A 19,608-nucleotide genomic window follows, 5' to 3' on the forward strand; every position below is an offset into this window, starting at 1 on the left:
TGGAACCTGTTGCCCTCAGCAATGTGGCTGTGAGGCTGGAAAGTCTCACGTGGATGTAGGCAACGCAGGCATGGGTAGTTAAAGACGCACAAGCCATTGCAAACGCTAGCAGTAGCCTGAGGAGAAGCAGCTTTTCACCATCAGATTTTCACCATCAGCTGCTGCTGCTGCTCTTTTGCCTGTTGCCTTGCTGTCAGATGAGTGGACAATACTTGCTGTCTAGATTTTCCAACAACCTCTGATGAGGTTGAATACAAGTGCAGTTAATTAGGAGGCTGGATCCTCTGAGGTCTGAAGGGTGGTAATTGCGCTTTCTGGGGATGGACTGGGATCACTGGAACATCCTAGTCTTGGAGATAGCCTCTGGCATATTTTGGCATGTCTTATGCAACAGTAAAACTTGGCCTGAACTTGAAGCTCAGGAGCTCATTCACGTTCTTGGCACAAACCTGTGATGTCTTTGCGCTCGGATGTTTTGCCTCTTGGCAAGCTGTCAGCACAGATAAGGCATCCAGAATTCTAGGGGTAATGTGTGCGTGCTAAATATTTTGTCCTTTTTTTTTGGTGATAGATTGCTGTAATTTGCTTGTTGTTCTTTGTTTACTAATACTGATTGAGCATGCAGGGCAGCGTGTTGGCACTGGGATTGAAATGGAATAAAACCAGAGAACTCAAATCATGACTAGCATGTTGTTATTAAGTACTTGTAATCCAAGAGGCACTGATGTGCTTGTTCAAGCACAAGCATACAGGTCAGCAATTCAGAGACCTAGTTGTAAACTGAAACAAACGTTAAAGATTAGCCTCAACATACTTTTTTTATGATTATTTTTTAGCCTCAGATTGGTTACAGTAACCTCTCAAGAAAGCAGTAAGTTCTTCTATATTATTTTCTTTTCTAGCAATTTTCCCTGGCCCCATTCTCTTGAATTATGTAACCTATATTTTAGTATAACAACTACTTTCCTACTGTATTACTCTCTAGGGAACAATTTTGCATTAGTAGGGGGATGAACAAGATGACCTCTTAAGTCTTTTCCATCACCACTTGCTGTAATACGGTGCTGTAATATTTGACCTTGTTACGCAGCCTTTTCCCTTCTGTAACCCTTTGACTTCTACAGAAGAGCAGTCACAGCGTTTTTTGGGCATGCAGAAGTACCCTCCTTTGAAGTTATCAAGCCAAAGTACTGTTTCCTGCACTTCAGAACTAAAGAGCGTATTAGTGCCTTTTGCATTCAAGTGGAGAGGACCTGTATAAATAAATCATTGCGGGGAAGTACGCAACGGTGCCTGTTCCATAGCTGGAATTAATAGGCTGAAGAGGCAGAGGATCTTTATTTTGTTAACATGTTGGCAAGGCTGTAACTTTCAAATATGCCTTTCTAGTGCTGATTTTTATTTCAGGGAAGGAAGGAAGGAAGACGGAGCTGCTTGAGCAATTTGTTCTAGATCAGTACTGTGTCCGTGGACCCACACAGTCTACTTAATTCACTGCTGTTGTTTCCATCAGCAGGCTTTCCCCATGTGTCCAAAGTTATCAGTAGGCATCAGACTGGATGGGAAATGTAACTGTAAAGGGGAATTCTGTATTCTAGCTTGCAAAATCAGAAAGGATATATGTGAGAGAAGTAATCTGGAAATGGAAATAAAAGCTGCAGTGATAGTCAAGTGACAAATGGATTCAAAGATGCCTTGCTATTCTTGTTTGTTCGTAGCTTTCAGCTCATAGAGGACAGCAAATGCCTTTTGTGGCGTTGGCCTGGCAATAATTTCTCCAGCTCCAGCCTGACCACAAAAGCTAGCTCTAAAAAAGAAGATTTTTTTGCAATGAACACCCCCTGCATTTTCTTTATCTCTCTTGAGACAACTAATTTATAAAGCCTGGGGGTTTTTAATCACTGAAATGCTTGAGCCATGCTTAAGTTTTGGAGTTGTTGCTGCTGCTTTCTGTGCAGTTAAGTGATTCTTTGTTGACTCTGCGTTTTAATGTGCCGTTCTAACTTTTACTTCCTAATTTAAGTAAAGCCTGCTGTTGTGCTCTCCTGCTGTTGGGTGTTTTTATTGCTTATGTCCTTTTTTCCACAGCAGCAGTAAAAGACAACTGAGACAGGTTTCTGCAGTATGGAGTTGGGAAAACAGTAGAGAGCACAGAGGTATAAAACTAAGGGAAAAAGTACTAGCCCCTTCTGTCAGCCAGCTTCACCCTGCTCTCAGCCCACATCATCTGGAATGTCCTTCTTTCACTTGCTTATCAGTAAGCAGGGCCTTAATACACTAAGTAAGTTAGAAATTGAATAGTTCTGACACCATCAGTTTTTAAGATCTTACCATAACGCAGTGCAACATACAGAGAGTACCGGTTTCCATAGCTGTAAGCCCCAGGATCCATCTGATGAAAACTAAGGTTTCCTTTTGCACTTAACTATATAAACACTTGCTGTGTTTTATCATCTCTCTTTAGTGTAAATCATTGGCATTTGTTTGCCATAGTGTGTACAGATAGTGTGACAAATGTTCTTCCTAGTTCCACATGCATGTGGATGGGTCTCCAGGAGCCAAAGGGATGGTAATTTAGAGCTTTGTGAAGGGGAAACTCTGGCTAATGGTTTATCGGTACCACATGGTTTGCTTGAAGCCAAGCAGAATAAACAGAAGTTTGGTAGAAGTGGTGGAGAGGAGAGCAGTTTAGACCTGTTAGGCTCCCAGAGTGGAGCATAGTGAAAACTGGAAAGTCCCTTTTACCAGCTATATGTGTAAAAACCTCCTTTTAAATCTCACTGAATTACTTAGGTGTTGCTGTAGTTTATCTGTATATTGGTAATGAATCTCAAGCATTGACTAAAACCTGGAACCAAGGGTGGGGGGAATCTCCAGGACATTCAAGAGCGATGTATTCAGAAAGAAAAGGACCTGCCCTGAAAGGGTGATTTCTCTCTCTCTGTTTTACACAGGTGATTCAGTTTCTCACTCAGTCTTTCCATGCTTCCTAATTCTTAAGTTTAGTTCTCTGTAGGTGATCATTTAAGCATAACTACTTTCTTTAAGCATTACTATTTTTGTATTAGTGGTACTCCAGACCTTCACCTCTCCTGCTGGCTGTTCTCTCTCTTACTGACTCCCCTCTGCTCTTCTGTACTTCTCTTTGCGTTGTTTCTCTGTTGTTGTATGTCTTTGATTCCTCATCCTCCGGGTCATCCTTTTTCTCCTCAGTCCTCTGGAGTTTTCTTATTGTTACTTCTTTTCCCGCAAATGATTAAACCTCATTTCAAATCTCTTGGAAATACAGGAGCAAGAATCAGAGGTACGCTTCATGTGGAGGACATTTGCACCTGGAGGAGTGGATCCGTTTGTCACTGTATTTAAGTGTATAATCATTCTTGTGCTGACAGTTTTATGTTAATTCCCTTGCGACAGAAGTTAGGACGTTTGGCGCTTCAGAGGAACATTCAAAAAAGACTAGCTCCAATCCTTCTTCCCAAAGTGGGGTTTCTGCCCTGTGTGCCGTCCCTGTGGAAATCCAGGGGACTGTTTCTGCCGGTTGCTCCTTGCAGCGTCAGGAAAGCAGACTTCTGCCCTTGAAGAGGCAGGAAACTCCTTAAGTGCAAGTGTACAGAATTGCTCTGAAGTGCTGGCCATATCGGCTATTTTTCATTCCCAGTGGAGATCCCATTATGGAGTTCTCCTTCTTGCCTCTCCAAACCCACGGGCTCCCTGGGGTTTGCAGGTGCCTCTTTGCACCCTCTGCTTTAAGCTTCTGCCAGCCTGGCTTTAGGATATGGGATAGGAAAGGACGTCCAAGGCTATTTTGTGGCTTTTCCCTCCTCCCACTCCCCACCTACGGGTCCTTTACAGAGAAAGGGAATAAGGATGTAGGCTTGAAGGGAAGCTCTTCTCATATGCAGGCGTAACAGGATCCTCTCCCCACAAAGGATCCCCTGCTCTCAGCGGGGGCAAAGGACCCTGTTCACTGTGGAGACCCACTGTCCCAGATAATTAGCTAAGCAGCTGCTGTGTCTCTGAATGAAAAGGAGGGGAGGGAGGTTTTTCTCTGACGGGGAGCCAGGGCGGCATTCCTTGGGGGCAGCCTGCACATTCCTCCAAAGCAGTCGCCGCTGACGGTGATGTGGGCTCGGCGTTGCGTGGCCAGGCTTCCCGAAATCTGTACGCAGCCACTTGCTCGGCCTTTATTGGGAGAAAGCTCCTCTTCCTTGCTAAGTGCTACCCCAGATCAGTGGGAGAATATATAGCTTGAATTCACATGTGATGTGTTGTAATGCATAACAAACGATTTATAGAGAGAAACTAAGATCAGATTTGGAGAAAAAAAAAATGAAGATTTGTAATATGCAAAACAACTGCAGCTTCTCAGCAGAAGCAACAATTATGTTAATGAAGTAGTGGGGAATGTGCCTGTGAATGAATCCCTTCTCTGCGTATTTTCTAGGGGGTCCGGGAGGAAAAGGAGAGTGCCTTGTCTGGCCAACACATTTATGACTGGCTTTTGTGGACAAAAGCAAAACTATAACGAGAGCCTGTTCTTGGCACAGGACCAGGTCTTTTCTTAGAGGACTGCTTTAATTTGTTTGACATACAGTGAAAGACTGGCACACTGCACTAATTAGTTTTATATACAGTTGTTTTATAGATCTGCAGCACTGTACGTACCTGTGGGCCCACTTGAGTAACCCAGCAAAGTCTGCCAGGCTGCTTCCTGAAGCCTGTTTGCAGGATTGGACCCGTATGCCTGACTTCTTGCTGTGCTGCTCAAATTTTTACCTAGTTTTATGATTTTGTAAATTCATTCAGATAGAATAACACCCATTTAAAATTGAAATACTGTAGTAATAAATTCAGAAGTGTGGTACTTGGCATTGGCAGAAAGAGATTTTTTTTTTATTGTTATAAACATTTTTCTTTGTTCTTTAATTATTTTTTCCCCGTTGGTGCTGGTGGAAACCTAGGCAGTTCATTTAAATTCTAAAAGACTTCTGTTACTAATACTTCTTCCTAGTGAGCACTTAAAATAATATTTTATTCATTGTTGCGGAGGCTAAATTTAAGTTTTGAGTTTCTAAGTACTAGCCGGTTTGTAAGTGGCTGGTGCAAGCCAGAGAATATTGCTACTTCTGTCCCGTGCAAGGACTTTAGAAATGAATGGCAGGAAATGTTTCAAATGTCATTTAATTAGATCTGCTCCAGGTACCCTGCTAATGTAATCAAATGTGGAGTTAATCTCCCTTTTATGTTATTGTAAGTAAAGGAGCTTCATCTTGAAATTGTAGTTTAAAGAAAAGAGGCATGGATGGGAGATGTAGAGGTCATTCAGGCAGCAGCAAGTGAAGCAGAGCAACTCCCATTTGTGCTCAGCCAGATGTTCACGAGCCTTTGCCAATAGCTCAAAAGGCTGATGCTACATAAATTACTATATCCCAGGGACTAATTCAATGGGTGTGATGGAAGAGGAAGGGAGGAGGATGGTACTCTGTCGGTCAGAGGTCAGGTGTAACACATGGGACTGAACCAAGCAATATTCAGTCAGTTCTGTTTTTTCTTTTATTATTGTGGATAGAAAACACTCCTTTTCCCCTAGTCAGCAGAAAAGTCAATACTTTCATTAAGAATATAAAGACCAATTATGATTTTCTTTAAAAAGTCCCTTTCCCATGTAGTCAAAAAAGTAGAATAGCCAATGGAATTTGAGCCTCTGACAGTCGTCTTTGAAAATATAGAATCCCCTTTGAAAGCTACCGGTGGTCTGATAAAAAGATCTTTAAAGGCTTATCTTGCTCTGTGAAATGATGCTAATTGCAAACCAAGCTGCCCCCCCTTCACCACCACATTTATACCAAATTGACCTAGAGAAATCCCTTTTCACCTAGCATAAGTTGTTTTCCTTTCCTCTCTAGGAGACTTATTTTTGCAAAAGTAAAAAATCTCAGTATTAAATAATGGTTATCTTTTAGAGCGTGAAGCCTTCTCACGACCAAAGTGCTGCCATTGCAAGAAAATAGGCACTTGTAGGTTGCAACCTTTCGTGCATGTCTCGCTGTATCACAAGCCTGGTTGTCTTTGACGCCCTGCCTGTAGAAAGAAGCGGTGACCTAAGGGGGAATCTCTTTGTCTTTCAAGAATATACACCCACCCATTATGATATGAAGGATAATTTAACAAATGTGACTCTTGCATGTTGTGGAAAGGTAAATAAAACTCAAGCCCGTACCAGTACCTGGTTTTCTATCAGATAGTTTCAAAAGAGTTGGCTCTAATTTTGAATGTTTGGGGTCAGCAGTGGTGATACCGTTCAATTTCTCAGGAAAATTTCAGGATTTTATTTTCTGGAAAATTTCTAGAGTCTACAGATAAAAAGCAGGGTTTCAAGGTTAATGAAATACCAACTCATCATCCCAAACAGTATTGTTCAATCAGTGGGAGGCCCACGGAGGTAGAGAGTGCCTTTTCTTTTATAAAATAAAGAAATAAGCAGTGCCCTCTAGTGTTAGTTAACACCAGAGGGAACGACCAGGAGATTTTTCCATCGTCTAGGTATCTGCAATTAAACCTATTTCACAGCAGCAGATGCAGCTCTCTATTTCTTGAAGAAAAGTAATAAGAAAGAACTGCAATAACATAGTTTCTCAGGACATAAGTGTCAAAAATGCAGTCATTAATAGGTAGATAGAGTCAGATATCTCAAGCTGCCTGACCTCTTTTATCTTCCCTAATCTTGGAGTGTATGAGTACGGTGTGTCTCCAGCCTGTGTCTGACCTGGGGAAGGGCAGGAGATGTGTTTACCAAAGGGCCAGAGACTTATGAAGTTTCAGGGAGAGGTGCAGCAGCGAGTGTTCTTGCTTGAAGTTCAGAGGTTCAGTTTCTTGCATAAAGCAGCCCTGGTGTATGTATCGAAGCTTATCTACAACATGTTATATTAAGGCAGCAAGCAGGTAGGTCTTTTGGGCTGTCCTTGGAGCAACTCAGGATTTTTCGGTTCTGGGGGTAGTACCAGGTTGGACTCCTGTTTCAAAGCCGTAGGCATCATTTGTTTCGATTAAAGACAACTCTTCCAGGGATGCACCATGGGAATTACAGGCACCTCTGTGCTTTAGCATGGAGAGGTATTTCTCAGTCTGTTTAAAAGAGGGCAACACTTTAAATTGCTAAATAAAAGACCAAGCGTTAAAAAGCATTTCCTATCTGGTTTCTGAATTGTCTTCCATTTGAAAACATCATAAGCAACTATGCCTTTCCCTCTCTGTTTTTTGATTTGATTTTCTACTATAGATAAAGAGCTTACGAGTAATTACTACCTTTCAGTTTCTATTGATGCGTTTTCATAGCCTTGGTTGCAGCTTTTGGGATGAGCCCCAATGTACCTGTGGTTTTAAAGTTACTGTTGACAAATGGGAATCCTGTAAGGCTTCGAGAGCATCTTACTGAGTGTCCCTGAGCTGTAATCTGGTGTATGCATTTATCGTTTTCTGAAAAAACAGCAGCATACAGAAATACAGTAAAAGTACAAGCTTTTATAAGGTGATCCATGCAGTACCTTGGCTTTTCTGCCTTGTGTGAGGTTCGTCCTGAACTGCAGTTTTCTAAACCAAAACATCTTCTGATATAGTAGGACTCCAAGGAGTGACCATCTCACTTTCCTCCTTGGGTTATGCTCCATGAATGTTTTTGATGGCTGCCAGCACGCTAAGAATTGGGTGCCAGTGCATACATAGACAGTCAGCGTATTGCCCATGTGTAAGTATATCACGTGAAGAGGTTAGGAGGAACTTGTATTTCTGAGCTGATTCAACAAGGTTAGCTCCACATGAGGAGGGATCTCTGTATAGATTGCTGTGTGCTGGTAGCAGATGTCAGAGATGAGATGACTTACCTGGACTGTTGCTCTTCAAAAGGGGTTTCAGACCAGCTCAAGCGTTTGCTGTATGTGCTCCTGTCTTGTTGCCACTGCTGTTGCCAAACCTGTTACTTCCAGTAGTTGATTCTTCAGCTCTGATGATAGACCCCTTTTTGAGCTGCAGTTAATAACTTCTGTCCTCTTCGCTACACGCGAGCAGGGAGAGCATTGTTTGTGCTGATTGCCAAGGATGATCTTATCCCCTGTGAAAAGACCAAGAAGAAAAATGTTCGGCATTGTTTCTCTGAGACGTACCAAAAATCTGCACGCACCAATGAAAGCAACCAGCATTATGGTATCATAACAATGGTTCGTTAGGACTTTACCCCGGGCCGACACGATGATTGTTCCTGTTTGAGACCAAGACCAACAGATGGCATTTGTTAGGACATTGATATTTATGTACAAAGTTGCCAGCACTTTAAGAAATGGTGCCTCTCTTAATTAAGATGATAATATACTGCCTTATTTGGAGAGACTCTGCTTGCAATGATGCTGGTGAATTATGAATAGAGGGAAATTAGTAATAACAAATGCCAGATGGAGGTATCTTTCAAAGAGGAATATTTTGTGTAATATGGCATGTAAAGTTGACAGACCGGGTCTTAAAAGACCTTTATTATTCTTTAAGCTTTCCTGACAAAATTACTCTTTATCCTGCCAAGAAATGTAGTTTCACATGCCAGTGCATTTTTAAGCTAGAGTAATTAAAGTATGCCTCTAAGTTTATGGCTTGAAGTGAAATCTGTTCCTCCAGTGTTTTGTCAGGAATCTATAAACAGTGCAAGGAAGGAGACAACTTACAACAACAATAGTTTTGCCAATTTTACACGTTCTGCCTTTGAAATCAGAGGCAATTAGGGATGAACAAAGCTACTTTCAAAGTTTACCAAAAAAAAAGTGTAAGTTTTTGCTGAAGTTTTACTTCACGTTTTTCCTTTGGTTGAAGATGATGATTGGGAATAAGAAATGATTTTCAAAAATTAAAACCTGCCTTCTTTGACTGAAGTAAAAAATTGATTACTGAGTTATAAATGCATTGCATCCTCAAATGCTAGGCCTTTTTTTATAACTTCCTGAGGGAGGGATATAAAATCTGATTTGATTTTGTAGTGTAAAGTAGTAGTAATTAAATGAAAAATAGACAAGGGAAAATAAGAAAGAAAACTTTGGGGGATTGATATTTCATTTTCTCATAAGAATATTCCCACTCCATGGGCATTCCAACTTTGGTCTCATGACCTGGCCGCTGTCTGTTGAAGAGGAGGTCCTTTCATGATCATCTGTGGGTGAGGCAAAGTGTGTCCTATCAAGTGGCCGTGAAGATCTGATTTTCCTTTGTAACTGTCCTCAGATTGCATTAGTGTAAAAAAGTACAGTTTAGGACTCTAGAAGTGTTGAATATAGTTTCTGTCAGTCAGATACACCAAACGGAGTAGACCAGGAAGACTTGAGGAGCACACCTTCTGCTCCAGCCACGCACAGAGTCAGAAATTGCTACCAAATACACAATAGTAAATTTGAGACATGCTGTTTAAGACTTCTCCCAAAGGCACAGCCATTGTGGCAGGGCTGAGAAAGATAGCAGAGGAGTTGCTTTTGTCTTCTTTAAATTATTTCTATGAGTATGCATTAGTAGGGGAATAAATGAAGTAATATATTTCAGTATTGGATGATGAAAAGAAGGCTTCTGCTTCATTTAGAAAAAGATCAAGATCAGTTTTCATGAGAATAAAACACTGTTTTGAATTATGCTTAGAACAGACTGTCCGACTATTTCTGGTATTAACGTTCATTGCCATTGCAGAAAGGATTTAACAATAGAAAGATGAGAACATGAGAAAAGAATGTCTAGAGGGAAGGCAGTCAAGGATGGGATTCAGTGGCTCTAGCTTTGATAACAAAAGCAAAGAGTGCTCTCAGTTGAGTCTTTTGAGGCTAATCTGGTACTTTCAGTAAACCCTAAATTTACCTTAATGCAGAAACAGCAGTATTTTAAGGCATTGTCAAAAACCCCTTAGAGCATTGTCTCTCGCTGATCTTGTTCAAGCTATTGTGAATTTACCTGGGAGATGCCATCTGAAGTTACGGACAACTAAACCCTGGTTTTACTTGCGCTTTGTTAATGAATGATTCCTTTATATATAAAAAATAAATCTTCTTTCTTTAACAGCAGTCTACCTAATGGGAAGTGGGCACTATGACTCTACCACTCCAACTCTTTTGAAATCTGTACTGCTTTTTGCCATGTTGCCATGTTGTCAGTTTTGTTTATGCTGAACTTTTCTGTTGTCTTTTTCTTTTTTTTTTACAGAAAAACTTTACAATTCCAATGGACGGGAGCTAAGACGGGCACTTTTCTCCTTGAAACAAATATTTCAGGTGAGCAAATAATGGCTGTCCATTCTGTGACTTGAACGTGAATTTAATTTCTTTTTTTAATGTAGGGAATAACACAGTTTCTTGCAAAACAGAATTTTAAGACTTTGTTTGTAATGTGCAATTAGCCAATTAGTCTTTTCTCTTTATGATCTGTAAGCCTTCCCCTGTGCCTTCAGTCTCTCAGAAGGCAGGACCAGATGTCGAGTAATGACAGAGTTAGTGCTTGGAACTTGCCAGGAAAGGAAAGAAGAAAATTTGAGCTCTTAGATGGAAACTTAGGATGCTCATTAGACTGTGGCATAGTTCTGTACTGGAAAGACTGGGAGGGGGATGTGAAGAGAGGAGCTAGAAAACCATGGGTTGGGGTGATGGACCAACATAGGCCTAATAATTGACAAATAGACTAGGTTTAAGCCACATCAAAAACTGAGAAAGGAAACGAGAGACATGGGACAGAACTGATGAGGAACCAAGATGTACTGAGAGAGCTCTGAAGGTGTTAGAATTTAGATTGTGGTTAGAGGAAATGATTTACTGATTAGCTGAAAAGATACTTCATAGAGCTGCGGAGGGTATGGTAGTGACTGAACAGCTTAAGGAAAGGCATGGATTGGAATGTGAATGTTTGCTATGGAGGACACCTGAAATCAGCAGGATTTTGGGTCCTGTGGGCAAGTAGCCAATGTGAAAGAAAGGTGGTGTGGATAATAATAAGGTGAATTGGATAAAAACCTTGGATTTCAGATTGGTTTTACTGGATAAGGAGGACTCAAGAAAGTTGCAGGACTGGAAGGAAACTTGTTGGAGACAACAGATCAGGAAAAGTGAAAAGAAAACGTTGGTGAGAGCTGGAGCATATTGCCAATGGGATCCTAAAATAGAATTCAGGATGACACATTCCATTTCTATCAGTAAAAGTGAAATCAATAAGAAAAGCACCTCTTCTCCTTTACTAATGGATCCAAATGGAGGATGACAACCTATAATGTTTTTCAGCCACAATAGGTAGGTGCAAGGGTTTAGTTCAGCATTTTTTACTTTGCTTTAAATAGACATTTATTCTAAGAAGATTAACAACGTTTAACAATTCTGCAAGACTGCAGAATTGCAAATTTCCAAAATGCACAATGCTTTTTGCAGGTTTCAAAGTTAGGCATTCAGAATTTAGAAAATGCCAGAATGAAGATTTTCTGAACAATAGGAGTAGATGGTGAAGTGTGGACCATTTAATGGAAAATTTCGATAGTTGAAGATGTCTTATGCATCAGAAAAAAATCCTCGAATTTTGGAATTTTTAGACAAAGGAGTTCCAGCTCCAAAACAGTCTGGTCATCTCATGGCCACAGATAGGGAAAACCATTGTCTCTTCAAGGCATTCCCAGGGAAGGATTGTCACAATGATGCAAGTTGGGTTTCCCTGTGAGCTTGGCAAGTGGGTGGACTGTGTGCTCAGAGGAAATTAGGCAGGTTTCCAAGACTTCTCTGTTTTCTTCTTTTTTTGTTCACCTCAACTGTTTCTGGGAAGTATTTGTATTTCTCTGAATTTATATATTAATAAAGGTGAGTCTGGGCATTCACACATAATGAGCAGTGAGTGCTAAACCTCTCTTCCCAGCTAACCCACACCTCCCATACTCAGTTTGAGTATTTTGTGACTTTTGGGTATATTATGACTTTTCCCAGTTTGGGTATTAATAAATGTTCTCTTCCATGTGGGTTATTTGAAGGCTCGTAGGTATTTCTGAGCACACAGTGCTCAGTGCTTTCAGGGGACACACCAGTAAGATCTCTGTCTTCCAGCTGATCAGCTGTTTTCATGGAAATGTTGTTTAAGTATTTATCCTTATAAATTTAATTGGAGTTGACTGGGTTGAATAGTAATGAGAGGGAAGGGAAAAGCAATGCACATAACCCCCTATCTGTGCATAAATTTAGGTTTTAAGTGAACCCTGTCTGACAGTTTCAGAACATAATTTTCCTTGAAAAATTCCGCTTCCCTGTTTCCTAAAGAATCAAAAGAAGTTTGGGAATTATCTGTTACCACTTTAAGTAGCTACTTCTGGTAGAACTGTGGCTGTTTGTCAAACAAACATACCCTTCAAAAAAAAAAAAATCTTCATATATTCTCAAAATACAGGTTTTCATTAACGGACAATTGAGGAGAAGTCTTTCTCAAGCTGGAGAGTATTCATACCGTATGCTCAAGCATTTGAGGTAGTACACCTCAAACTGGACAATGAGACCCTGTATGATGTAAACTCCTGTTTACCTGTCAATGTCGCTGTCCTTAACAACAGTTACTGGCATTGCTAAGGGCATCTTTTGAGCGTGATCTTATTTTATCTTGTAATGAACCATGAGAGAGAACGTAAGATGATTTTTATATCTGTTTCAATGTTTTAGTGAAGAAAAATACAACTTAATATTATAAGGTTATATTATAGACCAAATGCTATTGTGCAGAAGGTCATACTTATTTTTAGACTATGACGTTAAAGTGTTGTTAGCATTAGAAATCTATCATTATGATAAAAGTTTTTTAAAAGGTATATTTTTCAACATAAATATCTGTTTGATTTTGTATCTCATTATACTTAGTATTTTAAATTCCTTAAGAATATAATGTTTCAGAAATAAAATGTTAGCTTCAAAACCAGTCTTTATTTTCATTTTAACAAATTTTCAGAGTGTTATGGAGACTTCATCATGTCTTAGGTGCCAAGACGGTTCGTAACACCATGATTTTATAATCATTTCATCATAGCTGAGTTAATTTGGCACAGTTCTCTGTCAGTATCGTTTTTAATTTAAAGAGCTTCAAGGTAACGTGCAGTCTCTTATTTGTATTAAGTGGGAACAAGCCCAAGTTTTACATCAAATATGAATTCCAAATAGTCTGAGCTCTTGGTTTTTCACGCGAGGCCTCAGTAAAGCTTAGCAACGTTTGGCAAAAGCAATGCCTTTGTTTCAAGTTTTAAATGAAAGATTCATTTAGCAAGTCCAAACTTGGAATCTCTCTGGTTTCTTCTGGTGGGCTGGTTTTGGCAAAATGATAAAGGTTATGTGGAGCATTTTTCTTTGACAGTAATGCCATTCTGTTCCTGTCATTCATTTGGAAGGGTTAAGATTACCACATTCATAATCATTTGCTGGACTAGACTGTCGTATTCTTCTTCTGATTTACCAGTATGCTTTTTAATGAACAAACTTACAGAGTAAGGAAAATAATGTTTGGACTAGAAGTACGTGAAGCACTTGGCCTTAAAAGAACTGAAAAGAGGAATACAGATATAATTGACAACCTGTTGGAGTACAGTTAACTCCTTTCTAATGTATTTTCTGACAGAATTCTAACTTGCCTGGTTCTTGCATTTGTCAGAGATTTGTGAATTTTGTGCAAAGTGCTAAAACTCCCAAAGGCATCTGGGGCAGAATCCAGCTGAACATTACACTTATAAAATCAGTGTCGAAAAACATTCTTGCATTTCCTGGTTGTAATATCATAAGAAAGATAAAAATACAGCTGCTTAAAACATCTAATTCAATATCAATCTTAAAAGCAGAAAAATTGGGCATGAGCACTATAATATATGTAAATAGTGCTGTGCATTTTGCATGATATTAAAAAAAATTATTTAACAGGACCTCTGATAAGACTAGATGTAATATAAAGCAGGCATGTTTTCAAACCTATAAACAAAAGTGTGCCTTGTAGTTACAGAACATTACAAAGCGTAGTTTCAAATCATGCTGATTGTATCATTTCAAAATATGAAATAACTGGATAAGAATATGGTGTTGTAAGAAAAATAAGCTAAAAAGCCTGTTTTAAGTCTGAAATCTATAATCATGTGTAAATCTGCTTCTTAAAGTTTTGGAAAATATTTTTAATCAATCAATGCATTAGGTTTTCTGGAAAGCAGACCTAATGGGTATATTTTAAAGTGTTAAGGAAAAAAGCTAGTTTTATTTTAGGACCGTTTTCCACACTAAGTGTCATTTGACAAATGCAGGAGATCTCCAACTGTTTTTCTTGAGGATCCTAGATTCCCATTTTGTGTTGTGATCAGAATATCAGGCAACACAGTTACAAAAATTTTCTTACGGAATTTTCTTCTATTGTTGAGAAATTCATTAATCATTGAACAATTGAGCTTTGTGTAAAACGTCACAAAGAACAGCTATGTAGGGGCCCTGGAAACATTAACTAGAAGGTGTTTGGATAGACACAATCTTATCAGTGAGTGAAATCAAGTGTCACACACTTCGGCTGCTAAGGAGTCATCAATCATCCTTAGCAGAGCAGAAGGAGTCTTCTGTGTTTGCCTCATTGATCTCTAGGAAGGAGGCTGCTCCTTCCCCTCTTTCGAGCATGACTGATGACTCCTTAGGGTTTGAAGCTGTGTGACACTTGATTTAGGGGCTGCTGTCATCACTTGTGAGGCAGGCTGCCACCTCTACCCTTTTAGAGCCCTCTTGGAAGGGTTCTTGATTAAGTCATGAAAAAGAGAGAAACCTTCATTTCCTTCCCAAATCAAATTCCCTGCAGTTCCACGCAGCAATTTACTTATCTGTTTCATCCTATTTTACAAATAATATGTCTCATTACTCTTTAGAGATTATTAATAAAATAGATATGACACATTAAACGTCAAAATCCGTTTCTCAATTTCATTGGCAAATAGAGTGCCTTCTTCATGCCTACACAGTGTTACAGGCTGAGTTCTAAACAGTTCTTAAAGTGACTGTAAAATGTGAACTACTTCCATCACAAGGATAGCCTAAAAACTTGGGAAGCCACCATTATTCGTTCTCTAATTTATGCAAATCTTTGAGTTGGAACAGGAAACCTTGTTTGGTATGGAACCTATCTACTTTAGCTTCCTCAGGTATGCAATCCATGAACTTTGTTTGATCTGTTGCTTAGTTGCCATGAAGAATATCCCTGGTGGGGTCTGCTCTAGGTGACTTTCCTCGTAATTTTTAATTCCGCTATTAACTGGGAAGAAAAAACTACAGCGTATTGGCGTATCTGCTGTGTACTCAAGGTGCAAAGGATGAAATTCTGTCCCCATCAAGTCAATGGCATAAAATGTCTTAGTTTCAGTGTTATTTTTACGTGGTGGTTGAGTGTATACAGGTAGACGGACTGTTGTAAACAAGCAGAGGCAGCGACAGCAGGACTTTTTTTTGTTCATTTCATCTGCTTTTTTGTTCATTTCACCATGTCTTTACAACCAAAGCTTTTCTGGATAATAATTGTATAGATTAATCTGATATTGGGGTGCGACTTAGTTTTGCTTGCTTGCTTACTTCTTACACTCACAGGGGGGAAAAAAAGTTTAGGAAAAAAGTCTAGGGAAAAAGATCCTGTAAGTATTTGCACCTTCATTATCTGAAATAATTAAATACTGAAAGCAGAAAGTTACTTACAAATGGTTCAGCCTGCTGAAAATAGTGGTAGACTTTCTTTTCCATCTTTCTTTTGACCTCTTTTAAGAATTGTAGTACAGTTCAGTTCCCTCTCCTGAAAGATGAAATGCAGCAGTTTATTACTCTGTAGAAACCCAAACAGGTAGCCCACCATTTTCAGTGGTAGAACTAGATGATCACTCTTTAGATCTTTCTCAGCTGAACGTGGCATCATGCAACTGCAGGGTTAAGTGCAGTGAGAGCACTAGAAGCAAGCATTAGTGTCACAGTAAGATGGCTTCGACCTGCAGCTCCCTCATCCGATACAGGAATCAGACGGGTTATGTGAAAGTAGTGAAGTTAGTGGCCAAAGTTACTGAGGAAGCAAAACACCATGTTCAGAATAAAGGGAAAACAGAACTTTCTTGCAGAAGATGGTGGTGAAGATCAGGCAGGATCACAATAATTTGGTCCTGGTAACTGAAGAAAGCAGACTTAAAGTAAGAACATAAGTATGGCACAGGAGCAACTTTGCTATGCAGGTTAAGCACCCTTCACTCTCTAAATTTTGTCTTTAATCAGCTTAAGACATGAGTGATTCTTTGGGGATTTCAGTTACATCCACTGAAGATATCTTTGTTTTCATCTAAGCAGTACAAACTTGTATTTCCTTCCCTAAGGATTGCTAAGGAAGTTTTAAACTTTTAAATCTTTTCATAAAGATTTAAATGTCTTGTTTCAAGTTTTATATATTTTTAAAACTTTGGACAGATAAAAAAAATCCAAAGATTTCTGAACCTCTTTCGCATTAGAGTACCTCCTAATACCCTCAAGCTTGAAGAAATTCTGTCTGTAAGAGAGCTGCATTTTTGTTTCAAGATATTAAATATTGGATATGTTTTCGTGTGTTTTAATTTGTGAAGTAGTGTTAACTATTAAAACATTTATTTTGCCTCCATGTATTCTTTCAGCTATCCAAAAGAAACTGCAGAAAGGCATACAATTTAAAATGTGTCCTTATGTAAAGGAGGTGTGAAATAATAAGTGGTGCGGCTTCTCTGCTTTGCTAACGGGAAACATCAGCAAATGCTGTATTTGTTTTGCTGGTATTTTTAGTGCAATACAAAACGTGTTCTTGAGAAACAACAGAATATTTATTTTCTGGACTGAGGATATTTCAGAAGGGAGACTACAGGGGATTAATGGCTGTAAATCAAACACTTTGCTTTTGGGTGAATTTGTGTATCTGGTTTTTGGTGCCAAGGTGGAAATCCATAATAAGCAATAGTGTGGTCTGCATTTTAAATGTTTTAGTCCTGAAAAGAAAAAGAATTTATTTTTAATACTTTCATGGCATAGTGTTATCATTAGCTGGCACAGATGTGTTTAAAAGACTGGCAAAAAAATGCTGGCATTTGGTGATTGCTACTTAGGCAACTGACTGATGGCAAGGATATGTAACAGAATTGATAGCTGAGGGTGAATTTTCCTTGTAATCATTGCTAGAAGCCAAACTTTGGATTGCAGATTGCTTAAATATATTACCCCACTGAAAATAAAGGGGGACGGTCATTTCTGTGCATGCTGTTGTAAATTGTTGCTCCATGTAAATAGATGGGAGAATAGGAAAAACGGGAACAGTGTAAAAATACTGATGTCTTGACATGACGTTATGGTCATGCTTCTACATGGATGTACATGTAATGAGTTGTGAAGGTGTAAAGGCTTGGGGAGAGAAACAAATAAGGAGCGTGGAGTCATCACAGAGGAGTGTGAGGGAAAAGCCTGGAGGGCACAGGAGTGGAAGCTGTGGCACAGTCGCTGAGGGCAGTAAAGCACCTGAAGTGCATTTGCAACCAACAAGGGGAAGGAGCTTCCATTGAGGGACAAACTGGCTGCCTGGTCCCCATCAAACCCTTCACCACAAAAATGCTTCTGTGGCTGCCTCAGTTACCTCTAGCAGATGACTGCAGTTTTGGAACATCCCAGTCTAGGACACCCTTGTTCTCAAGGAGTTCTTCCTCTAGGTGTGCTGGTGGGAGTGTGGAGGAAGAAGACAGCAACTGAACATGCCTAACATTCTCATCTTGGGGGAGTTTCTGAGTTGCCAGGTATCGGGGAGTGAAAATACTTGTCCTAGAGAGATGGACTTCTTGTGACAGGAGAAGACTCTCCTTCTGCTACCCCTGAGAGCTGTGTTTGGTTCATCTTCTGAAAATAGTGTCCTGACTCAGAGCAGAGGTTTCATGGTTTAATACAAGACTTTGCCTGCTTAACTACCAGCTCATCTTGTCCATACATAAAATTCTTTTGTAGCTTCTTAAATAATTTAAGTTTTAATGGCAATACAGTCCCGAGGGACTCAGAGGACTTAAGTTTATGTATGTATGTGCGAATATAAATACATATGTGCGTGTGTGTATGTTTTTGTGATGACTTCTTTCCAGATTTGTTTGCAATAGATGACTTGGCTCTTAAAATGGACTGAAATAAACAGTGACAATCGAATTAGATAGCATCAGGCACTTCTGGATTGGCAATCTAGTATTTTAATTATGTCAATAATTTTGGAGTCCAAAGAACAGAACTATGGTTTAAAGTGTGGGAAAGTAACTATAAATTATATCTTGGCGGTCCATGCTCCTTCAATCACTTCCTGACTATGTTTACTCAGTTTTCAAGCCAAAATGAGCATTTCTAACTGCAAACATTGCAAGCCAATCTTGATCTATAAAATGCAACCTGTTGCTTAGCCAGTAAAAAAGCTGGACTCCAGAAATGGTCTGGGATTTCTGTTTCTAATAGAGCACGGCATAACTCTTTTATTACTACATCGTCGTAGTCTTGTCAATGGGAGTAATTATTTTGCTGGTAACTTTAGCAGATGTGATGTGTACTGAAGGCAGGTAGCAATAGTTAAAAACATTCTTGTGGAGACTTTATTGTGATGTATTTCTAATGAAGACTTTGGGTTCACAGAGCGAGGTACCTGGAAGAAGGGCTGAGAGGAACTGGCTGTTAATTTTCCATTGCTGGTGGGGCAAGCATTAGAAATTATATGGGGAAGCTGTGGACATGAAGGTTTTCAGGTAATGGAGGTGCATTCTAGTCATAGCCCTGTGCTGCCACATCGCTACTGCTGCCCAGGGCAGTCAGGTTAGGAGCAAGCTGTGGGGCTGTTTTGTTTTTGGTTTCTTTTGTATACATGAGGGTTTGTTCAAGCCAGAGGAATGCTTAGGAAAAAAGATCTGAAAACTTCTAATCTCCTTGTATTATTTGGAGTAGGAAGTGTGGAATAAGGGCCTACCCATCATTGATGCTAACAGAAACCCAGATTTCATCATTCTGCCTTTATTCGCTTAGTAACAGGAGGCTTTTCAAGTATATTGGGCAATAGTCCTGTATTTTACTTTCTTGTGGTGGAGTGCCAGATGTATTGTCATTTGAGATTTATGCCAGCGAAAGCCTGCAGTCGCGCATGCTTTGCTCTTTGACCTGCCTCCTCCTTCCTCCCTTTCCTCACCAGTCAGCTGCTGTCCCTCTGCCACTAATTTACATCCCCAAATGAATGAAACTTAATCCCTAAACCTTAATCCTCCTAAAACCAGCTGAACTTTGTGATCCTATCTTGACTTTGCAGGAGATTAAAAAAAAAAAATAAAAGGAGTGAAAAAATGTTTTTTTCACTTCTAAAGAGGTTGGCCATCTTTTATATTTTTGGGGGGACTCTCTGTGAGTGCACTAGGATTTGTGATCCATGTATTTTTCCATGTTATTTTATTTTTTTCACATTGAGCGTAATCATCTGGGGTTTCTGTTTCAGTTCTGCCTCCTTGCTGTGTGTGCAGCATGTACTCCTGGCAGGGAAATCTGAGGAAAAGGGGTTTCCAAGGAGACTTTGCTCTGA

The 19,608-nt window shown here is 39.6% G+C and overlaps 1 protein-coding gene across 11 annotated transcripts in view; it reads left to right on the plus strand.

The window, feature by feature from the left end:
* The window catches only part of FHOD3 (formin homology 2 domain containing 3), a 399,793-nt gene that overhangs the window by 173,834 nt on the left and 206,351 nt on the right, over nt 1–19,608 (plus strand). For all 11 annotated transcript variants that reach the window (XM_074576320.1, XM_074576316.1, XM_074576317.1 and 8 more), the window contains exon 4: nt 10,222–10,289. In XM_074576320.1, coding sequence (XP_074432421.1) covers nt 10,222–10,289 — 68 coding nt within the window. The remainder of the gene's footprint in view (nt 1–10,221; nt 10,290–19,608) is intronic.

The sequence above is a fragment of the Larus michahellis genome, chromosome 2 (assembly GCF_964199755.1).
Source record: "Larus michahellis chromosome 2, bLarMic1.1, whole genome shotgun sequence".
Lineage (NCBI taxonomy): Eukaryota > Metazoa > Chordata > Aves > Charadriiformes > Laridae > Larus > Larus michahellis.